This window comes from Papaver somniferum, chromosome 7 (assembly GCF_003573695.1).
Source record: "Papaver somniferum cultivar HN1 chromosome 7, ASM357369v1, whole genome shotgun sequence".
Taxonomy (NCBI): Eukaryota; Viridiplantae; Streptophyta; class Magnoliopsida; order Ranunculales; family Papaveraceae; genus Papaver; species Papaver somniferum.
Window position 1 is genome coordinate 30,285,742 of NC_039364.1, and position 17,645 is coordinate 30,303,386.

Consider the following 17,645-nt stretch of genomic DNA (forward strand, 5'->3'; position numbering starts at 1 on the left):
GGGGGGGTGTTACGAGATACTATAGTATCTTTACATATCTTCTCCGTTACTGCATATACATTGAATGTTGTCATAGTATCGTACGCATCTCTTGTATCTTTTGTATATTTTGTTTCCATTTTTCTCATTGTAATCTTTGTATATGTACTATGACTTTGTCCATCTAATGATCACAATGCAATAGAGATTTTTCTCTCAACCTGTTTAGTTTTCCTCTGATGCTCATGTTCTATCACCTGGGATATTATTCTTAATTTGGACATGCTCATCAAAAGATATGGACTATATAAATTAATCAAACTTCAATCTCCAATTTAAACATATGAAATTGTGCAAGCAAAGGTAATTTAAGCACTTGTGAATATTCAACAACACTTACCGTGAAAAATTAGAGGAAGTGAGATTGTCACCTTCACGAACAGGTCCTTTTCATATTCCTCATGATCAAACGGTTTGGATCGTTAAAAAACTTAACCCTAACTTTGAGTCATCTGTCCTCTTGATCCAATTCGTCCATAAACTTGACAGCATCGTTGGCTGTTCTTAAAAAAAAACCTCTCCTGCTATCTGAATTTTCAGTCGGAGCGAAAATGCTTTTGGTGGGAATCGATACAAGAACCTAAGGGAGCTAACCTTTTACTCCTAAACGAAAGTCCTTTCAGATAGGTACCGTGTCACCACCAAACCCCACAAAAGAGAAACCTGCCAGGTGCCACTCTACACTCGGAATTTCCACTCCTCACAAAATCCGACCTGCCAGGGTGAATCACCGTCTCCCCAGAAGCTGAACCCCTAAAGTTCCATCCCCTATTGCGGATATATTAGGAGAAACAAGTCCTTGATATACTCCCACTGAAAGAGTGATAAACCCTAACATTATGCACTAGAGGCTTTGAAATTTCTCTTTAAACCCCGGAATTTCACTTTCCAAATTCGTCTCTCGTTTCCACTGATTTGTCATCAACTTCTTTTCCATCGTTACTCTAACAGGTATGCATTCTAGCAATTCTCTCTTTTTTTCTATTTGGAGTTCACAAAGGGTTTTTTTCTTCCTTCTGGTACTAGATACGGAGTTAAAAGTTTCAATCTTTAATGGGTTTAATATGATTTCAATGTCTGATGATACTAATTAGATTTATGCCCAAAATTTGATCTTGCGTTATTGAATTGTAATACCCCGAAGTGTAATACTCCAATAAAAACATAAACTTTTAACTCTATGGCTTGTTAGAATATTGGTTTCTTCTCTATCATGTGAACCCCATAAGCTCACTTACTATAGGACCCAACATTTCAGATTGTGGTGTTTAATGTCTACAACTGACAGAAATTGCCTATCATCGGAGACTTACTGTCACTGTAGTTTCTGCTTGGACCAAGTGTAAGGTGTCTATGGGGTTTTCGGAGCAAAGACTTATAGTTGTTTGATTCTTTAACATTTGCAGGCAAAACAACTATGGAGGTAGTTGATCAACCTCCGTTGTTCTCGATAAAGAAGTTACTGCAAAATTTCTAAAAAACCAACCCCGATTTTAGAAAATCCTCAACCTAATGAACCCCTAGAAGTGGAAAAATCGTGTGACCCTGAATCATATACTCTTAGTTTCGCTGATCTTGGTTTAGCTGACTGGGCTACTCGAACATGCAAGGAGCTTGGAATGAAGAAACCCACACAAGTTCAACATCACTGTATTCCTAGAATTCTTGCTGGTCAAGATGTTTTAGGTTTAGCTCAGACAGGTAGTGGGAAGACAGCGGCTTTTGCATTACCTATTTTGAACCTCCTTGCAGAAAACCCCTACGGTGTGTTTGCTTTGGCGATAACACCTAATAGGGAGCCGGCATACCAATTGGCAGAGCAGTTCAGGGCACTTGGAGCATCCTTGCACCTACGATGTGCTGTTGTTGTTGGAGGGATGGATATGATCAGTCAAGCACAAGCTTTGATGCAACGCCCACATGTTGTGATAGCGACACCAGGGAGGATAAAAGACCTCCTTGAACAGAATCCAGATTTTCCATCTGTCTTCTCGAAGACCAAGGTACACATATATTTGATATTTCTTTACATTGCTCTAACCACAGCATGTTAAAGTAGTCTTTGAATTACTCGTATCTCAGGATATTCACTGTTTGTTCATGAATTTGGTTGCCAACGTATTTTGTTAATTTCGTCCATTCAATTTTTTTCTCCAGTTTCTAGTTTTAGATGAGGCCGCTAGAGTTTTGGATGTTGGTTTTGAGAAGGAACTGAGTGCAATATTTCAGTACTTGCCTAAAGATAGACAAACTCTGTTGTTTTCTGCGACAATGACAGAAAACTTACAAACACTGCTTGAGGTTTCTGCAAACAACGCATACTTTTACGAGCAGTATGAGGGATTTAAAACTGTTGAATTTCTTAAACAACAGTATGTTTTTGTTCCGAAAAACGTGAAAGATGTTTATCTGCTTTACATTTTGTCAAAAATGGAGGACATGGGCGTTCGCTCTGCCATAATATTTGTTTCTACATGCAGGTAAAATTCTTACGTGTTTTGCGTTTGAAGTTTCTCCTAAGAGCAAGTCTTATGGTGGAAGAATTCCATCTTCCAAATTGCATGCCACCTCACTATCTGGAATACATCCTGGATGTGCAGGTCTAATGGTGGAAATCTTCCAAAATGGCATAAACAGAAATAATTCTAAACTATTGGGATTAATTCCAAACTTATGATTCTGATCTTTAAAGGGTCCACTGACCATTCACGTGAATAAATATTTTTTGTTTTGGCTTAACCACTTAGAATCTAACACGTGTATAGATCTAATTTTATACTAAGAGAAACAACCGAAGTTGTCTTGTTTGTAGGCATTTTTTTCTCTTAACGCTAGTCCTTTTAGCGTTTTCTGAGCGCTAGTTAGATTGACGTTAAGCGCCATTTCTTTTAGCGTTTTCCTTGTATTCCAAGCACTATTCCACAAAACCTTGGAAGATGGCTTGGAAAAACCGTGGAACATCCCTATTTGGAAGCCATTAGACTTGACATTCCACACTTTTTCCAAGCTTGGAATTGCTTAGATTCCACCATAAGACTTGCTCTAACTAGAAGTTTCTAAATTCTTACTTGCTGCAAACTTATTTTTATCAGATGTTAATGTTGCAATGAAATTGTTCTTATAATATTGTGATCTCTCTATGTGCATTGGTGTTACATCAGGAGTTGTCACCTTCTTAGTTTGTTACTGGAAGAACTTGAACAACCAGCAGTGGGATTGCATTCGCACAAGTCCCAGGCTCTAAGACTGTCTGCACTACATCGATTCAAATCTGGTCAGACTCCCATTCTACTGGCAACAGACGTGGCTAGTCGCGGTTTAGACATTCCAACAGTTGATCTTGTCATAAATTATGATATTCCGAGGTTAGTGTTACTAGCAAACTTCCTTACTGTTTAGAATTTCTGTTGTTTTGTTATGGAAAATGGCAGGACATAAATTTTGACTGAACTCGATCCAACCTATTCCAGATATGCTAGAGACTACATTCATCGTGTTGGGCGTACAGCTAGAGCAGGCAGAGGAGGGCTGGCTGTGAGCTTTGTTACTCAGGTTAGTCATAGAAAATGTTGTTCGGCTCAGACTTTTCTCTTTGGGCATGTGAAGGAACACTGGTCACTTGGTTGCTTCTCATTGTAATGTCCGTCCTCACACTGAGTGATTATTGATCATCTTTTGCAGAACGATGTAGATCTTATTCATGGAATAGAGGCTTTCGTTGGGAAGCAGTTGGATAAGTTTGAATGCAAAGAAAATGATGTTCTTGCGGACATTACTAAGGTAACAACACCTCTGTCGAACAGAGTATTTGATTGCTTAGTGGTCTGTCGCTCGTTTTGTTTATGTATTCTAAAATTTCACAAATTGCATCAGTCTCTTATGGAAATGAATAAATAAGCATCGTTGGTCTTACCCATCAGAAAAGTGCTCCTTTTCATTACAATTATTTGCGATTCATCTTTCTGAAAAACATGACATATCATGAGGACTCATCAATGTAGGTTTACAAAGCTAAACGTATTGAAACTATGAAGATGATGGATGACGGTTTCGAACAAAAAGCAGAAGAACGAAAGGCCCAGAAGCTAAAAACACTATCAGAGAAAGGATTGTTGAAAGAAAAGGCTAATATTAAGAAGAGAAGAAGAACCAAAACTACCTCTGCAGAAGAATCCAAGTAGGAAATTATATGCTTCAAATGATGAAAGTCTAAAGTTAGGAGGGTTGTAATATCATCATCGTTCTGAAGATGATGAACCATCTATAAGATCTAGATTACCTCCACGCGGAAAAGGTAATTTCATTCTTTGGTGTATGCTTACTATTTGTTTTTTTGTCCTCACAAAAATGAATTGTTTAGCTGCCATAGTTCTAGAGTATGTATATCTTACTAGTGAATTGATGAGTGTATTTTGTTATTTGAATCTAGGATCACAGGATGATCATTGTATTAATGTTGAAACATCAAAGACAATTCCTGGCAGACATGTAGTTACTCTCACATTTAAGCCCTTTCCTAGGTAATCTTTACAAGCTTCTTATCATTTGCAAGAATTCAGTGAGTGTTTTGATTACGACTGAATGGATTGGAATTTGCTTTCACTATAGATGAATGTTTGTCACCATTTTGTTAATCTATGCTGGGGTTACGAAGATTCTAAGTTTGATTGTAAATGCTATGGCCAAGGTTAGCATTCTCAAGGTGAAAGGAAGCTTAATTTTTGTTTTGAACATAGACTTGAAGTAATACTCTAATTTTTGCTCGATCAAATAGTATTATTGGCAGCTCTTGAGTAAGTGCAGTATAGGCAAATGCCAAATGATCAATCCCTATTAGGGTAGATGTTAGTTCACCCCTGGATAATTGTATGGGGTATTTTAAGTGCTTTTATGAATTGCAGCATCTTCCATATGTTTTCTTTGCTAATTCTACCTTCATTATCGTTTGTCTGTCTTCAATTTGTACTTGTACAAGGCTATGAAATTGAACTTCTAATGTTCTAAAATCTCATGGTTATTATGGAGGACTAAACCTCTGTCAGATTCTATGAACTTTGCGATTAGCCTAACTTAAGGGGAAGTGTCATGATTCTCATACTGAAAGAAGCAGAATAATGGTGTGCTGCGACCAGACACTCCTACATGCAGGACACCATTTCAAAGAGTTTAAAGTTGAAAGACCAAATCTGGATATATTTGTTTCTGATTTTTCCACCAAATGGACATTCTTTTTCAGAGTTGTTCTTATTTTCATTTTTATGATTTCTTTAATACAGAGTCATTTTCCTAACACCAATTCCTACGTATCCACAAGTGAGTTTTAAACACAGTAAGAATGAAGTAAAAATTGGCATCCAGGTTTTTCTTGGAAGAGCTTTCTCTATATTTACTGAATTAAGCTGGAGCAGTTGGGACTGTTCTAAAACTAGCAGTAAGAAGTATGTGCACCATAATTACAAAAAAAGTTATCTCCAATTATACAGGAGAAGCGAAAAACAGATGCATAATAAACCTAGGCTCACCTCTTTGGAATACAGAGCTATTAACACACAGCGTTGGGCCTCGCATCATTTCAAGGCACTGCTTTTGGCCGCGTACTGAAGGCTGTGTGGCTATCACTGTGTGATGATAGCTGTCAACGGCTGAGCGCCATTAGCTGCAGGTAGACAGGTGTGTGCTGCTGCCTGTGTAGCTACTGTGTTCCCAGCTCATTGCTTTGGCATACAGCTATTGACACAATTTTTTGGCTCTCAGTCTCCTGGTTCAGTGTTTTAGCCCACAGAATTTCAGCTCAGCGTGCTGAGAGTCGATAGGTGAGCGCCATTAACTGGAGGTTGATAAGTGCATGCTGCAAAACGTCAACCAAACACAAATTTGTAACCATAAACCTTTTTCTATAAACTACTTTTTAAGCTGAAATAAGATTTTCAAATAAAGTTCAGTAAAATTGACCAAACAAGACTAGTCCAGTAAAATAATACTGTTCTAATCTATTACCAACAAATCTATCCTCAAAAACTTGACAACAAATGCTAGCTTCACATCAGAGTCCACTTTTTACTGAAGAATGGGCAGTATCCTTGGCTGTTCTAAAATAGTGTCCTCTCCTGCTTTGTATATCTTTTGTGCCTTCGTGGCACCCTGATATCTATTTTAATCTTCTTCAGAAAAATGAGCTTCTCAACCTTCTCCACATATTGAACTTCTGTCGAAGAAAATAAGGTTTTAAAATGCTTTTGGTGGGAATCGATACTAAAAACCTTTTTTTTTTTTTTGCTAGGTAAACCACGAATCGTGACGCTGGCCTCCCAGGGCCTGTGTTTAGACGGACCGCACTTTCAAGGCATGGGGGTCAAAAACCTAAGGTAACTAGTTTTTACTAGTATTTCATTTGTAAACGAAAGCCTTTCAGATGGTTGCCTGACACAAGTGCCACTCATTATATGACCTCTCTCCTTATGAAGGAATTCTGAAACTGGCAATGGCTCAGGTGTGCACAGTCAACACATTAGTTCTACTTGCAGTTGGATTCTGAAACTCTTCCAGCAACTTCTTCTTCTTTTTTTTAATTCAAAGTTTTACTTTCTTTTCACAATCTGTCACTTCCGATCAGACAATCTCATCCTGCTTATATGACACTTAGAAATGGTCTACATAAGTTCTATAGGACCATGCCATTTCGATGTCAAAGTTCACATTTCAGAATTGAAACAAAATGAAATCTAGACGGAAACACTTCCACACAAATAAATTATAAGCAACAACCGTAATTTAACGCCCTTGAATATTTGTGATAGTCACATGGTTTGTAGAAGCTGCTTCCAAGCTATGTGCAAAGCAATATAAAGGCGTCGAAACCATTCTTTCCATAAATGCAGGCTGTTTGGGGGTGGGAAGAGTTGCGATTTCGCTTGTTAGCATAGAAAGAGTTATAGACATTGTTGGTCTATCTCTCGCAGATTCTTGCACACACAATAGTCCCACTTGAATGCATCTGAAAATTTCTCCTAAGGGAGTTGATTCGTGCAGTATCGAAGGGTCGATCAACAATTCCATTTTACCTTCATTCCATAATTGTCATGCCTAAAACGACGCACTACAAAATTAGAAACTAGGATAGAGATCAAAATGAAGATTTATAATTACTAGTTACGCTATTGAAAACAAAAACGCTGCTTACGTACATATCCTAAAAGGCTCAATGATTGCTCGAGATGGTGAAAACTTGTCGTCTTTCTTCCACTCACAACCTCGAGTAGCAATACTCCAAAACTAAAAACATCAGACTTTTCTGAAAATCGGCCGTCCATGACATACTCAGGGGGCATATATTAGTTATTTGAAAGCATCTATCTGAGATTGAAGGAATATATCAATGTTTAATGTAATCAAACTGCAAACTCATCTACTTACAGTGTCCCAACAACTCTTCTAGTACTTGCTTGTTGTTCATTACCTCCGAATATCCTTGCCATACCGAAGTCTGAAATTTTTGGATTCAGGTCTGCGTCCAGTAGAATGTTACTAACTTTAAGGTCTCTATGAATGACTCTCAGTCTAGAATCTCTGTGTAGGTACAACATTCCCCGGCTTATCCCTTCGATGATTTGAAATCTCTTTCTCCAATCTATGCGTTCCCGTTTTGTTGGATCTGACACAAACCAACCTGAACAAGTGAGGTTACATCGGAAAGAAAGCACATAACATTGAACTTGTGAAAGAGCAGCATCAAACCGAAAAGGAAGGCATCCAAGCTTTTATTAAGCATGTATTCATAAATCAACAACTTTTCTTCCCCCTCGAGACAACAACCTAATAGTCTAACCAGATTCCTGTGCTGAACTTTTGAGATAACTATAACTTCATTTTTGAACTCTTGTATAGAACCCTTAGACAGCCTTTTCACGGCTATTTCCTGTCCACCTAATAGCATACCCTGAACTCAAAAACGGAAATTCATTGGAACTCGACTTATAAGTGAAAGTTTAAGAATAAAAAAGCAACTGTATCCTGTATAGTTAGTTACCTTGTATACTTGCCCAAATCCACCTTGGCCAAGCATATTAGCTCCACAAAAATTATTTGTGGCAATTGCTAGCTCTTGAAATTTGAAGACTTTCAATTGATCGGAAGTTTCTGGAGTTTCTTCGTGAATATTGTCCAAATCAGAGGCAATGTTCCCTATACATCTTTGTTTTGCCAACCCCTTCCGAAAGAAGTACGTGGAAATGCTGATGGCAAGTATTCCTACAAGGACTACAGCAATTGCAATAACTAATTTTGGAGCAGTATACTTGTCCGATCGAGCAGGATCTGTACTGTTATTTAGCGCAACATCTACATTTTACAAGGAGTAATATATGTAAGAATTAAGAAAGCTAACAACAGTCGAACACCCAGAAATTGTGATGTAGAAATGTACGATCACTTACCAATGTCTGAATGAGCTAAGCGAACGTAAAGATCTGTACCACGTTGAGTAAACTGTTGTATGTCAACCAAATTTCCACCCCATGTCATGCACCCAATACCACTATCATGCGCATAAGCTAAGCACGAACAGTTCTTCAAGCATATCTTTTTACAATTCTCCATCTGTATTACAAGTGACAGGGAAGCATAATCAGGTATTTTCATGCTTTCCAATCTTTTGAAACCATCTGAATTCCCTAAGCTGGTATTTTGGCACTCCAATTGCGTAATCCTGACACACCCACCTGACCAATTTCCATTACTCCATTCATCTTCAAACTTGGGTCTAAATCCTGACAGACAACTGCAAATTGGCGAATTAGAAGATTTGCAACTACCGAAAGGACCACACATTCCAAAAGTGTCACAAATATTACTTTGTGATGACCAAAATTCAGACCAGTTATTCAGATTTGCTTCCCATTCCTTTCCATGGAATGCTCCATGTTGGTCCAACACGTATCGCGGGTTCTGGTTATTAACATCTCTGAAGCTCAAATACATATTATCTTGTTCATTAGAGGAATATAACGCACTAGCCAATGTCATCTCAGCTACGCCAATGAATACTATATTATTCCACGGACCACTTCGCCAAAGTCGAAACTTAGACCCATTTCTCCAGATGACCAGCTGAGGATGATTATCATCTAGAAACTCCAGCCCAGCTGAAAATATCCCTGTTGAAGGATCGGATTCGCTTTTCCACGACGTAAGCTCTAGCTTCTTTCCGGTTGCTGTACTTCCACCAATCTTCATTCCTGGAAGGAAAGTATCGGTTGGGTGATCGAAACTCTGCCATACCAACTTCAAGTCATCATTTAGCACTTTGAATTCAAGATTTCCGGTATCTAATAGCTCGGCAACTGAATTGTTAGGTGTAGTAATATTAGACACGTTCGTAGTCCAAAAAAGAACCCCTTGTCCGTCTACAATCACAAGATTTCCGTCGTCTGCAATTCTCAAGGTTCCCGATGAATCTTTTAACGGGTTATTCCTGTTTGCAACCCATACGATGATTCTCGGATCGACTTCATACCATATCCCGACATAGCGGTTTGTAGAATTAGGAGGACTGAAAAAGCCTAGTTTGAATATATGGCCGGCAGAAGTTAGTGTCTGAGAGTCGGTTATGGTTTGAGTTGGTTTTAGGATGCTGGTGTTATCTGCTGCATAGCAGTTGTGAAGCACGAAAAACAAGAGAGAAAAATGAATGACGATTCGACCAGGAAAAGTACTAAGAATGATCATAATTTGCTGAAAATGTGATCAAATAAGGAAAATTTCTTGTTTGTTACTAAGCCCATAAGGTTATTTATAGTAGGGTCCAACCAGAATTTTCTTTTATCTGAAGGTCCACAATTAATTAAAACATGAAAATGACCACAATACCCTGACTACCAAACGTGTGTGTCTACATGCTCATTATATCGAGTACATATCTGCTACACAGTTTATGAAATTCGAGTACATATCCGCTACACTGCTTACATAATTTGAGTACATATCTGCTACACTGCTTACAGGTTAAAAAAAAAAACAGGATCTCTCTAGTGCTCCACTCCCATTGGACCACTTCCTCCAAAAAACGCCAACACTCTTAACATCAGACATATTGAACCTGTAAATGTGACCAAAATGTAACAATTAAAACACAACAACAATCCATATATGAATAACAGAACAAAAATGAATAGTACAAGTAATATGACAACATCAAGATTAATACTACCTAACGTGGTTCAGTTTTATTTCGGTATTCCATATATGTGTTGACAAAATCATAAGAACTAACTGACTAAAATCTATGTATAAAACAGATTCAAAGAGCAACTTTTTCAGTATTCAATATATGTATTATTAATTCACTGTCTAAAACAACTCCATGAAGAAAAATAACTAAATCGAGAGTCTTATTTCAGTATCGCATATATGTACTTATGGATGAAACAACAACAAGTGATAAAACTAAAAAAAAACATAATCAAAAAGCAGTTTGTATCAGCATGCCACATATGTACTGCTGATTCATGAACTAAAAAACAACTGCATGGAATGAATCTATAAAAAAACAGAATCGAAAGAGTATTATTTCAGTATGGAAGATATGTACTTATGGATCAAACAACAACAAGTGATAAAACTAAGAATAAAAAAGAATCAAAAGTAGTTTGTATTAGTATGCGACATATGTACTGCTAAAAATAATACCCCTGAAACAATAAACAAGCATGATTTTCTTAGAAAATAAAGAACGAAAATAACAAGAAAATCAAATTGAGAGTTCAAATAAGCTAAAAACATCATAATCTAATCAAAAAATCGAATAATTACGATTAAGATTCATACAAACAGTACGTCATATACGTATTGATGGTTAATACACAAGCAAAACATGTAGATGCATAGTAAACACAGAAAATCAGTACGTCATATACGTACTGATGGTTAATACACAAAACCAAAAGCCAACAAAATGAAACTAAAATATCAGATCTCCAAATGAAACGAACGTAAAACATGATTTTATAACTAGATCTGGACTATTTTCATCAAAAACCACCAGTACATCATATACGTACTGATGATTAATACACAAAAGCAAACTAAAAACAAACCAAAGACCAACAAAATGAAACTAAAAAATCAGATCTACTAATGAAATGAACCTAAAACATGATTATGTATCTAGATCTGAAGTATTTTTATAAAAATTGAAGTAAAAAAAATTAACGAATCAATAATAAAGATCGTAAACACACAAAAAAACGAGTTCAATTCCTATTTCCGTAACCCAAAAATCTTAAGTCTTAATTTCTCTCCAAGGAATCAAGAGATATATGTACTGCTGAATCATACAAATTAAGTGATGAATCCATGAGTAAAACAAAATCAAAGCCGATCTAAAACCTAATAAATTAATAAAAAACTGTAAATCATCAAAATCAGTTGGGAATACATCTATAACGATTACCAAAAAGTGATGAAAATATAACTAATAACAAAATTGATTCAGCAGTTTTCAGTACGACATATATGTATTGCTGAATCATACAAATTAAGTGATGAATCCATGAGTAAAACAAAATCAAAGCCGATCTAAAACACTAATAAATTAATAAAAAACTGTAAATCATCAAAATCAGTTGGGAATACATCTATAACGATTACCAAAAAGGAAAAAAAATATAAAACATAATGAAAATCGATTTGATCCTCATGATTCGGTCGAAAAAACAAAAAAAAAACTAACAAAGAATCAAATAAGATGATTAGAAAACATACCTGGAACAAACAATCTTCAAAAACCATGTCGAGATTTCGAAGCTTCATCGAGCGGAAAGAGAGAAAAAAATGGATCTGAACAAATGAGCTCGAAATATGAAACTGATTATAAACCTCATAGAGAAGGGGTATTTCGGTGATTTTAAAAATGCACAGAAAAGATCCCGCACGTGTATGGACCAGGGACTAAAAATTTGGGTCCAATTTTATTGTTTTCTTTTTATTATGGACCTCCAGTTACTGGACTTTAATGGGTGGACCTGCCACTAACTAAGAACACCATAATAGTACCTATAAGTAATTCCTACATCAAATAATGCTTGTGTTTTTGTTGATTGTTTTAGTTTATGAGATGGATGCTATAAGCTAGTTAAGTTATTGGAGTCAAAGGAATAGAGTCCTCCAGTTCCTTCCTTTGAATTGTTTTCTAAATTGAAGTGTTGCACATTGGATGTCAACTCTGTCAGTGTCAGTATCAATGTCGTCATGCGATGTAACATTCTTAATGTCCTGACTCCCCGTGGATAGCTTTTTCCGTAGCAAGGTGGACAAAGTTACAAGGATCAAGTCTTATTGCAATTTCTTAGTCATTCCAGTCTTTGCCTTCACTAAAAATATACTCCGTATAATATTTTTTTATCTCACCTTAAATTTTCATGCCAAGACGTAACACTCCAATACCCTCCTCTACAAGGATAGTTTTATCCTTGCAGTGTTCACACGAATCCTAGCAAACAAATTACGTTGAGTTAGGTTTTTAAGCTGGAGTTATCTGAATGGAATGCGTTCCGAAAGCACACATTGTTTATCAGTAACACCTCATGTGTGCCAGCAATGGTTCCAAATAGACATACCTGTATTTACATTATTGTAGCTTTATCGCATACCAAACAGAAATGTAATCATGTCTTTCTAGGACCATGCCATTTCCAAGTCAAAATTTATACAGAAACCTATCAACACAAAGAAAATCAAAAGCATCAAGGGCAATTCAACGCCCTTCAATATGTGTAATAGTTAGATGGTTGACAGAAGCTGCTCCCAAGCTGTGTGCAGGGGAATCTAATGACGCGGAATTCCTTCTTTCGATAAACGCAGGCTGTTTGGGGGTAGGAAGAGATGCGATTTCGCTTGTTAGCATAGAAAGGGTTATAGACATAGTTGGCCTATCTCTTGCACATTCTTGCAGACACAATAGTCCCATTTGAATGCACCTGAAAATTTCTGCCAAGGGAGTTGAGTCGTGCAGTATCACAGGGTCGATCGGCAATTCCATTTTACTTTCATTCCATAATTGTCATGCCTACAAAACGATGCGCACTACAAGATTAGAAACTAGAATAGAAGAGATCATCAAAGTGAAGATTGAAAAGAAAACACTGCTTACGCACATATCCTAAAAGGCTTAATGATTCCTCGAGATGGTGAAAACTTGTCGTCTTTCTTCCACTCACAACCTCGAGTAGTAACACTCCGAAACTAAAAACATCAGACTTTTCTGAAATCGACCATCCAAGACATATTCCGGGGGGATATATCCACTGCATTGAATAATTTGAAAGCATATAATGATAAAGAGATTCAAGTAATATATTACTCCAACTGAAACAAATTCTTCTGCTTACAGTGTCCCAACAACTCTTCTAGTGCTTGCTTGTTGCTCATTACCTCCAAATATTCTTGCCATACCGAAGTCTGAAATTTTTGGATTAAGGTCTTCATCCAGTAGAATGTTACTAACTTTAAGGTCTCTATGAATGACTCTCAGCCTAGAATCTCTGTGTAGATATAACATTCCCCGGCTTATCCCTTGGATGATTTGGAATCTCTTTGTCCAATCTAAGCATTGCTTTTTCGTTGGATCCAACACAATCCAACTAGAACAAGTGAGCTTATATGAGAAAGAAAAAGAGTACAATGCATCAACATAAGCACATGGAATTCATTTTGTAAAAGAGAAGCATCAGACCGAAAAGGAAGGCGTCCAGGCTTTTATTAGGCATGTATTCGTAAATCAACATTTTTTCTTCCCCTTCAAGACAGCAACCTAAAAGTCTAACCAGATTCCTGTGCTGCACTTTCGAGATCACAATGACTTCATTTTTAAACTCCTCTAGACCTTGTATCGACCCCTTTGATAGCCTTTTCATTGCTATTTCCTGTCCATCAGATAACGTTCCCTGAACACAAGCAACTTTTTATTATTAGTTTTTTTTTAATTTTGACTTGCAAGTATAAAAAACATACCTTGTAAACTTGCCCAAATCCACCTTGGCCAAGCATATTAGCTCCGCTAAAATTATTCGTGGCAATTGCTAGCTCTTGAAATTTGAAAATTTTCACTTGATCTGGATTATCTGGAGTCTCTTCCTGGGTATTGCCCAGATACAGCTTTTCCTATCATTCCAGATTGAATTTGGTTTTATTAACAGAACAATTTTTTCACTGACATTTTCCAAAAGCTTTAGGGTGAGATATGATACCTCTTTGTTTTGTCAGCAGCCACTTACAGAAGAAGTACGTGCAAATGCTGATGGCAAGTGTTCCGACAAGGACTACAATAACTAGAATAACTATTACATTTTGGCTTAAGCCATGATCCGTATTGTCCTTTCGAGCAGGATCTGTACTGTTCTTCAGCGCAAGATCTACATTTTACAACGAGTTATACATATATGTAAGAACTAACATTCACACACCTGGAAGTTGCGAAGTAGACTTGTTAATGAAAAAGATTGAGGAACCAACATTAATGTAAATATGTAATCACTTAGCAATGTCAGAACGAGCAAAACGGATGTGAAGATCTTCACCACCTCGAGTAAACTGTTGTATGTCAACTAAATTTTCGCCCCATGTCATGCACCCGATACCACTATGATACGAATAAGCTAAGCACGAACAGTTCAATAAGCAGATTGTTTTACATTCCTAATATGGATAAAGTAGTAAAGTCGCAATATTTGACTTTCCATTAAAGAAAACCAGCCTATCTTTATGACATACCCAAAAAAGGAAACCAAGCATATCTTTTTGAACTGAGGGAGTACTCATTAAGTTGGTTTTTAAACATTACATTGCTTCATAAAATTTGGAGCTAAAGTAGGATTGTCGCCATTGCGTAGAACGACCCACCATATTTTCATCTTTTAATTTGGGCTAAATTTGGAATTCTTACATAACTCCTTGTAAAATGTAGATCTTGCTCAAAAGAACGGTACAGATCCTGCTCGAAATGACAATACGAAAATTGCTCCAAAGAAGAATCGGGATCTTGTAACTATTGTAATGATTGTAGTCCTTGTAGGAACACTTACCATCAGCATTTGCACCTATTTCTTTTGGAAGTGGTTGAAACAACAAAGAGGTATCATATCTCACCCTCAAGGTTTTGAAAAACGTCATAAGAAGTGTTCACTAAATTTGATCTGAAATCATAGGAAAAATTGATTTGGACAATATCCATGAAGAAACACCAGACAATTGAAAGTTTTTAAATTTCAAGAGCTAGCAACTGCCACAAGTAATTTTTGTGGAGCTCATATGCTTAGCCAAGGTGGATTTGGGAAAGTTTACAAGGTATGTTCTTTATACTTCAACTTTCACTAATAAGTCAAATTCGAATAAAACTAATGATAAAAAGTTGCTTGTGTTCAGGGAACGTTATCTGATGGACAAGAAATGGCCGTGAAAAGGCTATCAAAGGGGCCGATACAAGGTCTAGAGGAGTTTAAAAATGAAGTCATAGTGATCTCAAAAGTTCAGCACAGGAATCTGGTTAGACTTCTAGGTTGTTGTCTTGAAGGGGAAGAAAAGATGTTGATTTATGAATACATGCCTAATAAAAGCTTGGACGCCTTCCTTTTCGGTTTGTTGCTCTTTCACTAATCGATTTCATGTGTCTATGTTTCAGTACTTATTTTCTTTCTCATGTAATGTAAGCTCACTTGTTCTTGTCGATTTGTGTTAGATCCCACAAAACAGCAACGCTTAGATTGGAATAGAAGATTCCAAATCATCGAAGGGATAAGCCGGGGAATGTTGTACCTACACAGAGACTCAAGACTGAGAGTCATACATAGAGACCTTAAAGTTAGTAATATTCTATTGGATGAAGACCTGAATCCGAAAATTTCAGACTTTGGTATGGCAAGGATATTCGGAGGTAATGAACAACAAGCAAGTACTAGAAGAGTAGTTGGGACACTGTAAGTAAAAGGGTTTGTTTCAATATATGGTAAATCATCAGTTGGAGTAATATAAATTTTTGATATTTTTTCGAATAACCGAATGCAGTGGGTACATGCCCCCAGAATATATCTTGGATGGACGGTTCTCCGAAAAGTCTGTTGTTTTTAGCTTTGGAGTGTTGCTACTCGAGGTTGTTAGTGGAAGAAAGACAACGAGTTTTCACCATCTAAAGCAATCATTGAGCCTTTGGGGATATGTACGTAAGCAGTGTTTCCTATTAAGTAATCTTCACTTTGATCTCTATCTTAGTTTTAATTGTTTAATGCATCCTTTCAGGCATGGCAATTATGGAATGAAAGTGAAATGAAAATGTTTATCGACCCAACGATACTGAACGAATCAACTCCCTTGGAAGAAATTTTTAGATGTATTCAAGTGGGACTATTGTGTGTGCAAGAATGTGCGAGAGATAGACCAACTATGTCTACGACTCTTTCTATGCTAACAAGCAAAATCTCAACTCTTCCTACTCCTGAACATCCTGCATTCACTGACAGAAGGGTTTCTACATCATTGGATTCCCTCACACAGAGCTTGGGATCATCTTCTGCAAATCGTCTAACTGTAACAAATATTGAAGGGCGTTAAATTACGTTCAGTGTTTCAGAAAAAAAAAATCGTGGTGAATTGTTTCTATTAATGCTTTATGTTTCAATTTTGATATATAAACTTTGACTTCAAAATGGCTTGGTCCTAAAAATATATGAGTGCATTTTTGTTCGTTATGCTGTAAAGATGCAATAGTGTAAGTACAACTGCTTTGGAAAACCGCAACTTAATTTCCATCACCGAAATTATTCTCAAGATATGCAATAAACACCTAAATTTGATTTTGTATAATTCCAACCAATATCCGATTGTAATACCGAAATCCCTCTTGGATGATAACTCAATATTAGCTAGCATACAAGATACTTAACTAATATATCTTTCAGAGATATGTTTTGCTTGCTGGAAAAACAAAACATATATATTCAAAAATCTTAATAAAACGATTCTCAAACATTTCAGTTTGGGATCTCACCTTGAGTATCAAGGAATATCTTTGAACAGTAAAAGATAAGAATTGTGCACATGTTCAAATTAGTCACCATGTCGACATCTTGAACTTTCATATTTTGCAAACCCAATTTCCAAAACCACACAAACCCTAAAGTGTACGTGACATTATAAATCGGTTTTGTTTAAGGGGGATCGGTCCTACCATAGGTAGGGATCAGTTCTATCTTAGTTCCCCAAATAGGTTGGAATCGGTTCCACCCTAGTTCCCCATATAGGTAAGGGTCGATCCTGCCTTAAATCTTCAATGAAAACCGAAACACCAATACACTTGATTTATTTCAACTAGGAAACAGGTTCGTAAGTCTACTTCCTTGAACTCATGAAGTCAAACATAGTTTTCTAGGCATGAAATTAATCCTAAGTTCATTAGGCAATCTAGTAACAAGTTACAAAGATTATGTATCTATCTTGCAATTATGAAGTTTAAATTAAAGATAAATGTTATACTTCGTAATTTAATATATCTAAGTTGTAAAAAAAACTTGTATATTCTTCCTTAACATATTGACCGTGATAAGATGACTCAGTCTCTAACA

The 17,645-nt window shown here is 36.6% G+C and overlaps 3 protein-coding genes and 1 pseudogene across 6 annotated transcripts; 2 read left to right on the top strand and 2 right to left on the bottom strand.

Moving 5' to 3' along the window:
- The first annotated feature begins 619 nt into the window (after positions 1-619).
- Positions 620-5,018, top strand: LOC113296843 (DEAD-box ATP-dependent RNA helicase 36-like). Of its 4 annotated transcripts, XR_003333173.1 has the most exons (9): positions 620-990; positions 1,446-2,042; positions 2,197-2,519; positions 3,201-3,404; positions 3,510-3,591; positions 3,721-3,819; positions 4,041-4,333; positions 4,469-4,559; positions 4,648-5,018. XR_003333173.1 is itself a non-coding variant. In XM_026545199.1 (7 exons), the coding sequence occupies exons 2-7, from the start codon at positions 1,659-1,661 to the stop codon at positions 4,218-4,220; spliced, it is 1,272 nt and encodes a 423-aa protein (XP_026400984.1). In that variant the 5' UTR covers positions 620-990; positions 1,446-1,658; the 3' UTR covers positions 4,221-5,018. The 4 variants fall into 4 exon arrangements, 1 of the variants encoding a protein (XP_026400984.1); XR_003333172.1 differs by having other exon boundaries at positions 4,469-5,018; XR_003333174.1 differs by having other exon boundaries at positions 4,477-5,018.
- Positions 5,019-7,273: 2,255 nt separating this feature from the next.
- On the bottom strand, positions 7,274-9,394 carry LOC113296842 (G-type lectin S-receptor-like serine/threonine-protein kinase At1g11330). The gene is made up of 4 exons (XM_026545198.1): positions 8,472-9,394; positions 8,066-8,376; positions 7,774-7,975; positions 7,274-7,690 (listed from the first exon to the last, which is right to left on the bottom strand). Exons 1-4 carry the CDS (start codon positions 9,268-9,270, stop codon positions 7,449-7,451), a joined length of 1,554 nt encoding a protein of 517 aa, XP_026400983.1. The 5' UTR covers positions 9,271-9,394; the 3' UTR covers positions 7,274-7,448.
- Positions 9,395-12,787: 3,393 nt separating this feature from the next.
- Positions 12,788-14,942, bottom strand: LOC113294463 (annotated as a pseudogene).
- Positions 14,943-15,031: 89 nt separating this feature from the next.
- LOC113294464 (G-type lectin S-receptor-like serine/threonine-protein kinase At1g11330) lies at positions 15,032-16,635 on the top strand. The gene is made up of 6 exons (XM_026542853.1): positions 15,032-15,072; positions 15,267-15,375; positions 15,454-15,664; positions 15,767-16,004; positions 16,093-16,243; positions 16,324-16,635. The coding sequence occupies exons 1-6, from the start codon at positions 15,032-15,034 to the stop codon at positions 16,633-16,635; spliced, it is 1,062 nt and encodes a 353-aa protein (XP_026398638.1).
- The last annotated feature ends 1,010 nt before the right edge of the window (positions 16,636-17,645 follow it).

What these genes read in the sequence shown, in the direction of transcription:
- LOC113296842 (XM_026545198.1), bottom strand. Translation starts at nt 9,270, where the DNA reads ATGAAGATTGGTGGAAGTACAGCAACCGGAAAGAAGCTAGAGCTTACG. An exon ending in GATTTGGGCAAGTATACAAG is followed by an intron (nt 7,976 to 8,065) that starts GTAACTAACTAT and finishes TTTTGAGTTCAG; the next exon opens with GGTATGCTATTAGGTGGACA. An exon ending in CTTGGATGCCTTCCTTTTCG is followed by an intron (nt 7,691 to 7,773) that starts GTTTGATGCTGC and finishes GGTTTGTGTCAG; the next exon opens with ATCCAACAAAACGGGAACGC.
- LOC113294464 (XM_026542853.1), top strand. Translation starts at nt 15,032, where the DNA reads ATGACAATACGAAAATTGCTCCAAAGAAGAATCGGGATCTT. An exon ending in CAAAGAAGAATCGGGATCTT is followed by an intron (nt 15,073 to 15,266) that starts GTAACTATTGTA and finishes ATATCCATGAAG; the next exon opens with AAACACCAGACAATTGAAAG. An exon ending in CATTGAGCCTTTGGGGATAT is followed by an intron (nt 16,244 to 16,323) that starts GTACGTAAGCAG and finishes GCATCCTTTCAG; the next exon opens with GCATGGCAATTATGGAATGA.
- LOC113296843 (XM_026545199.1), top strand. Translation starts at nt 1,659, where the DNA reads ATGAAGAAACCCACACAAGTTCAACATCACTGTATTCCTAGAATTCTT. An exon ending in CTGTCTTCTCGAAGACCAAG is followed by an intron (nt 2,043 to 2,196) that starts GTACACATATAT and finishes TTTTTTCTCCAG; the next exon opens with TTTCTAGTTTTAGATGAGGC. An exon ending in ATATTTGTTTCTACATGCAG is followed by an intron (nt 2,520 to 3,200) that starts GTAAAATTCTTA and finishes GTGTTACATCAG; the next exon opens with GAGTTGTCACCTTCTTAGTT.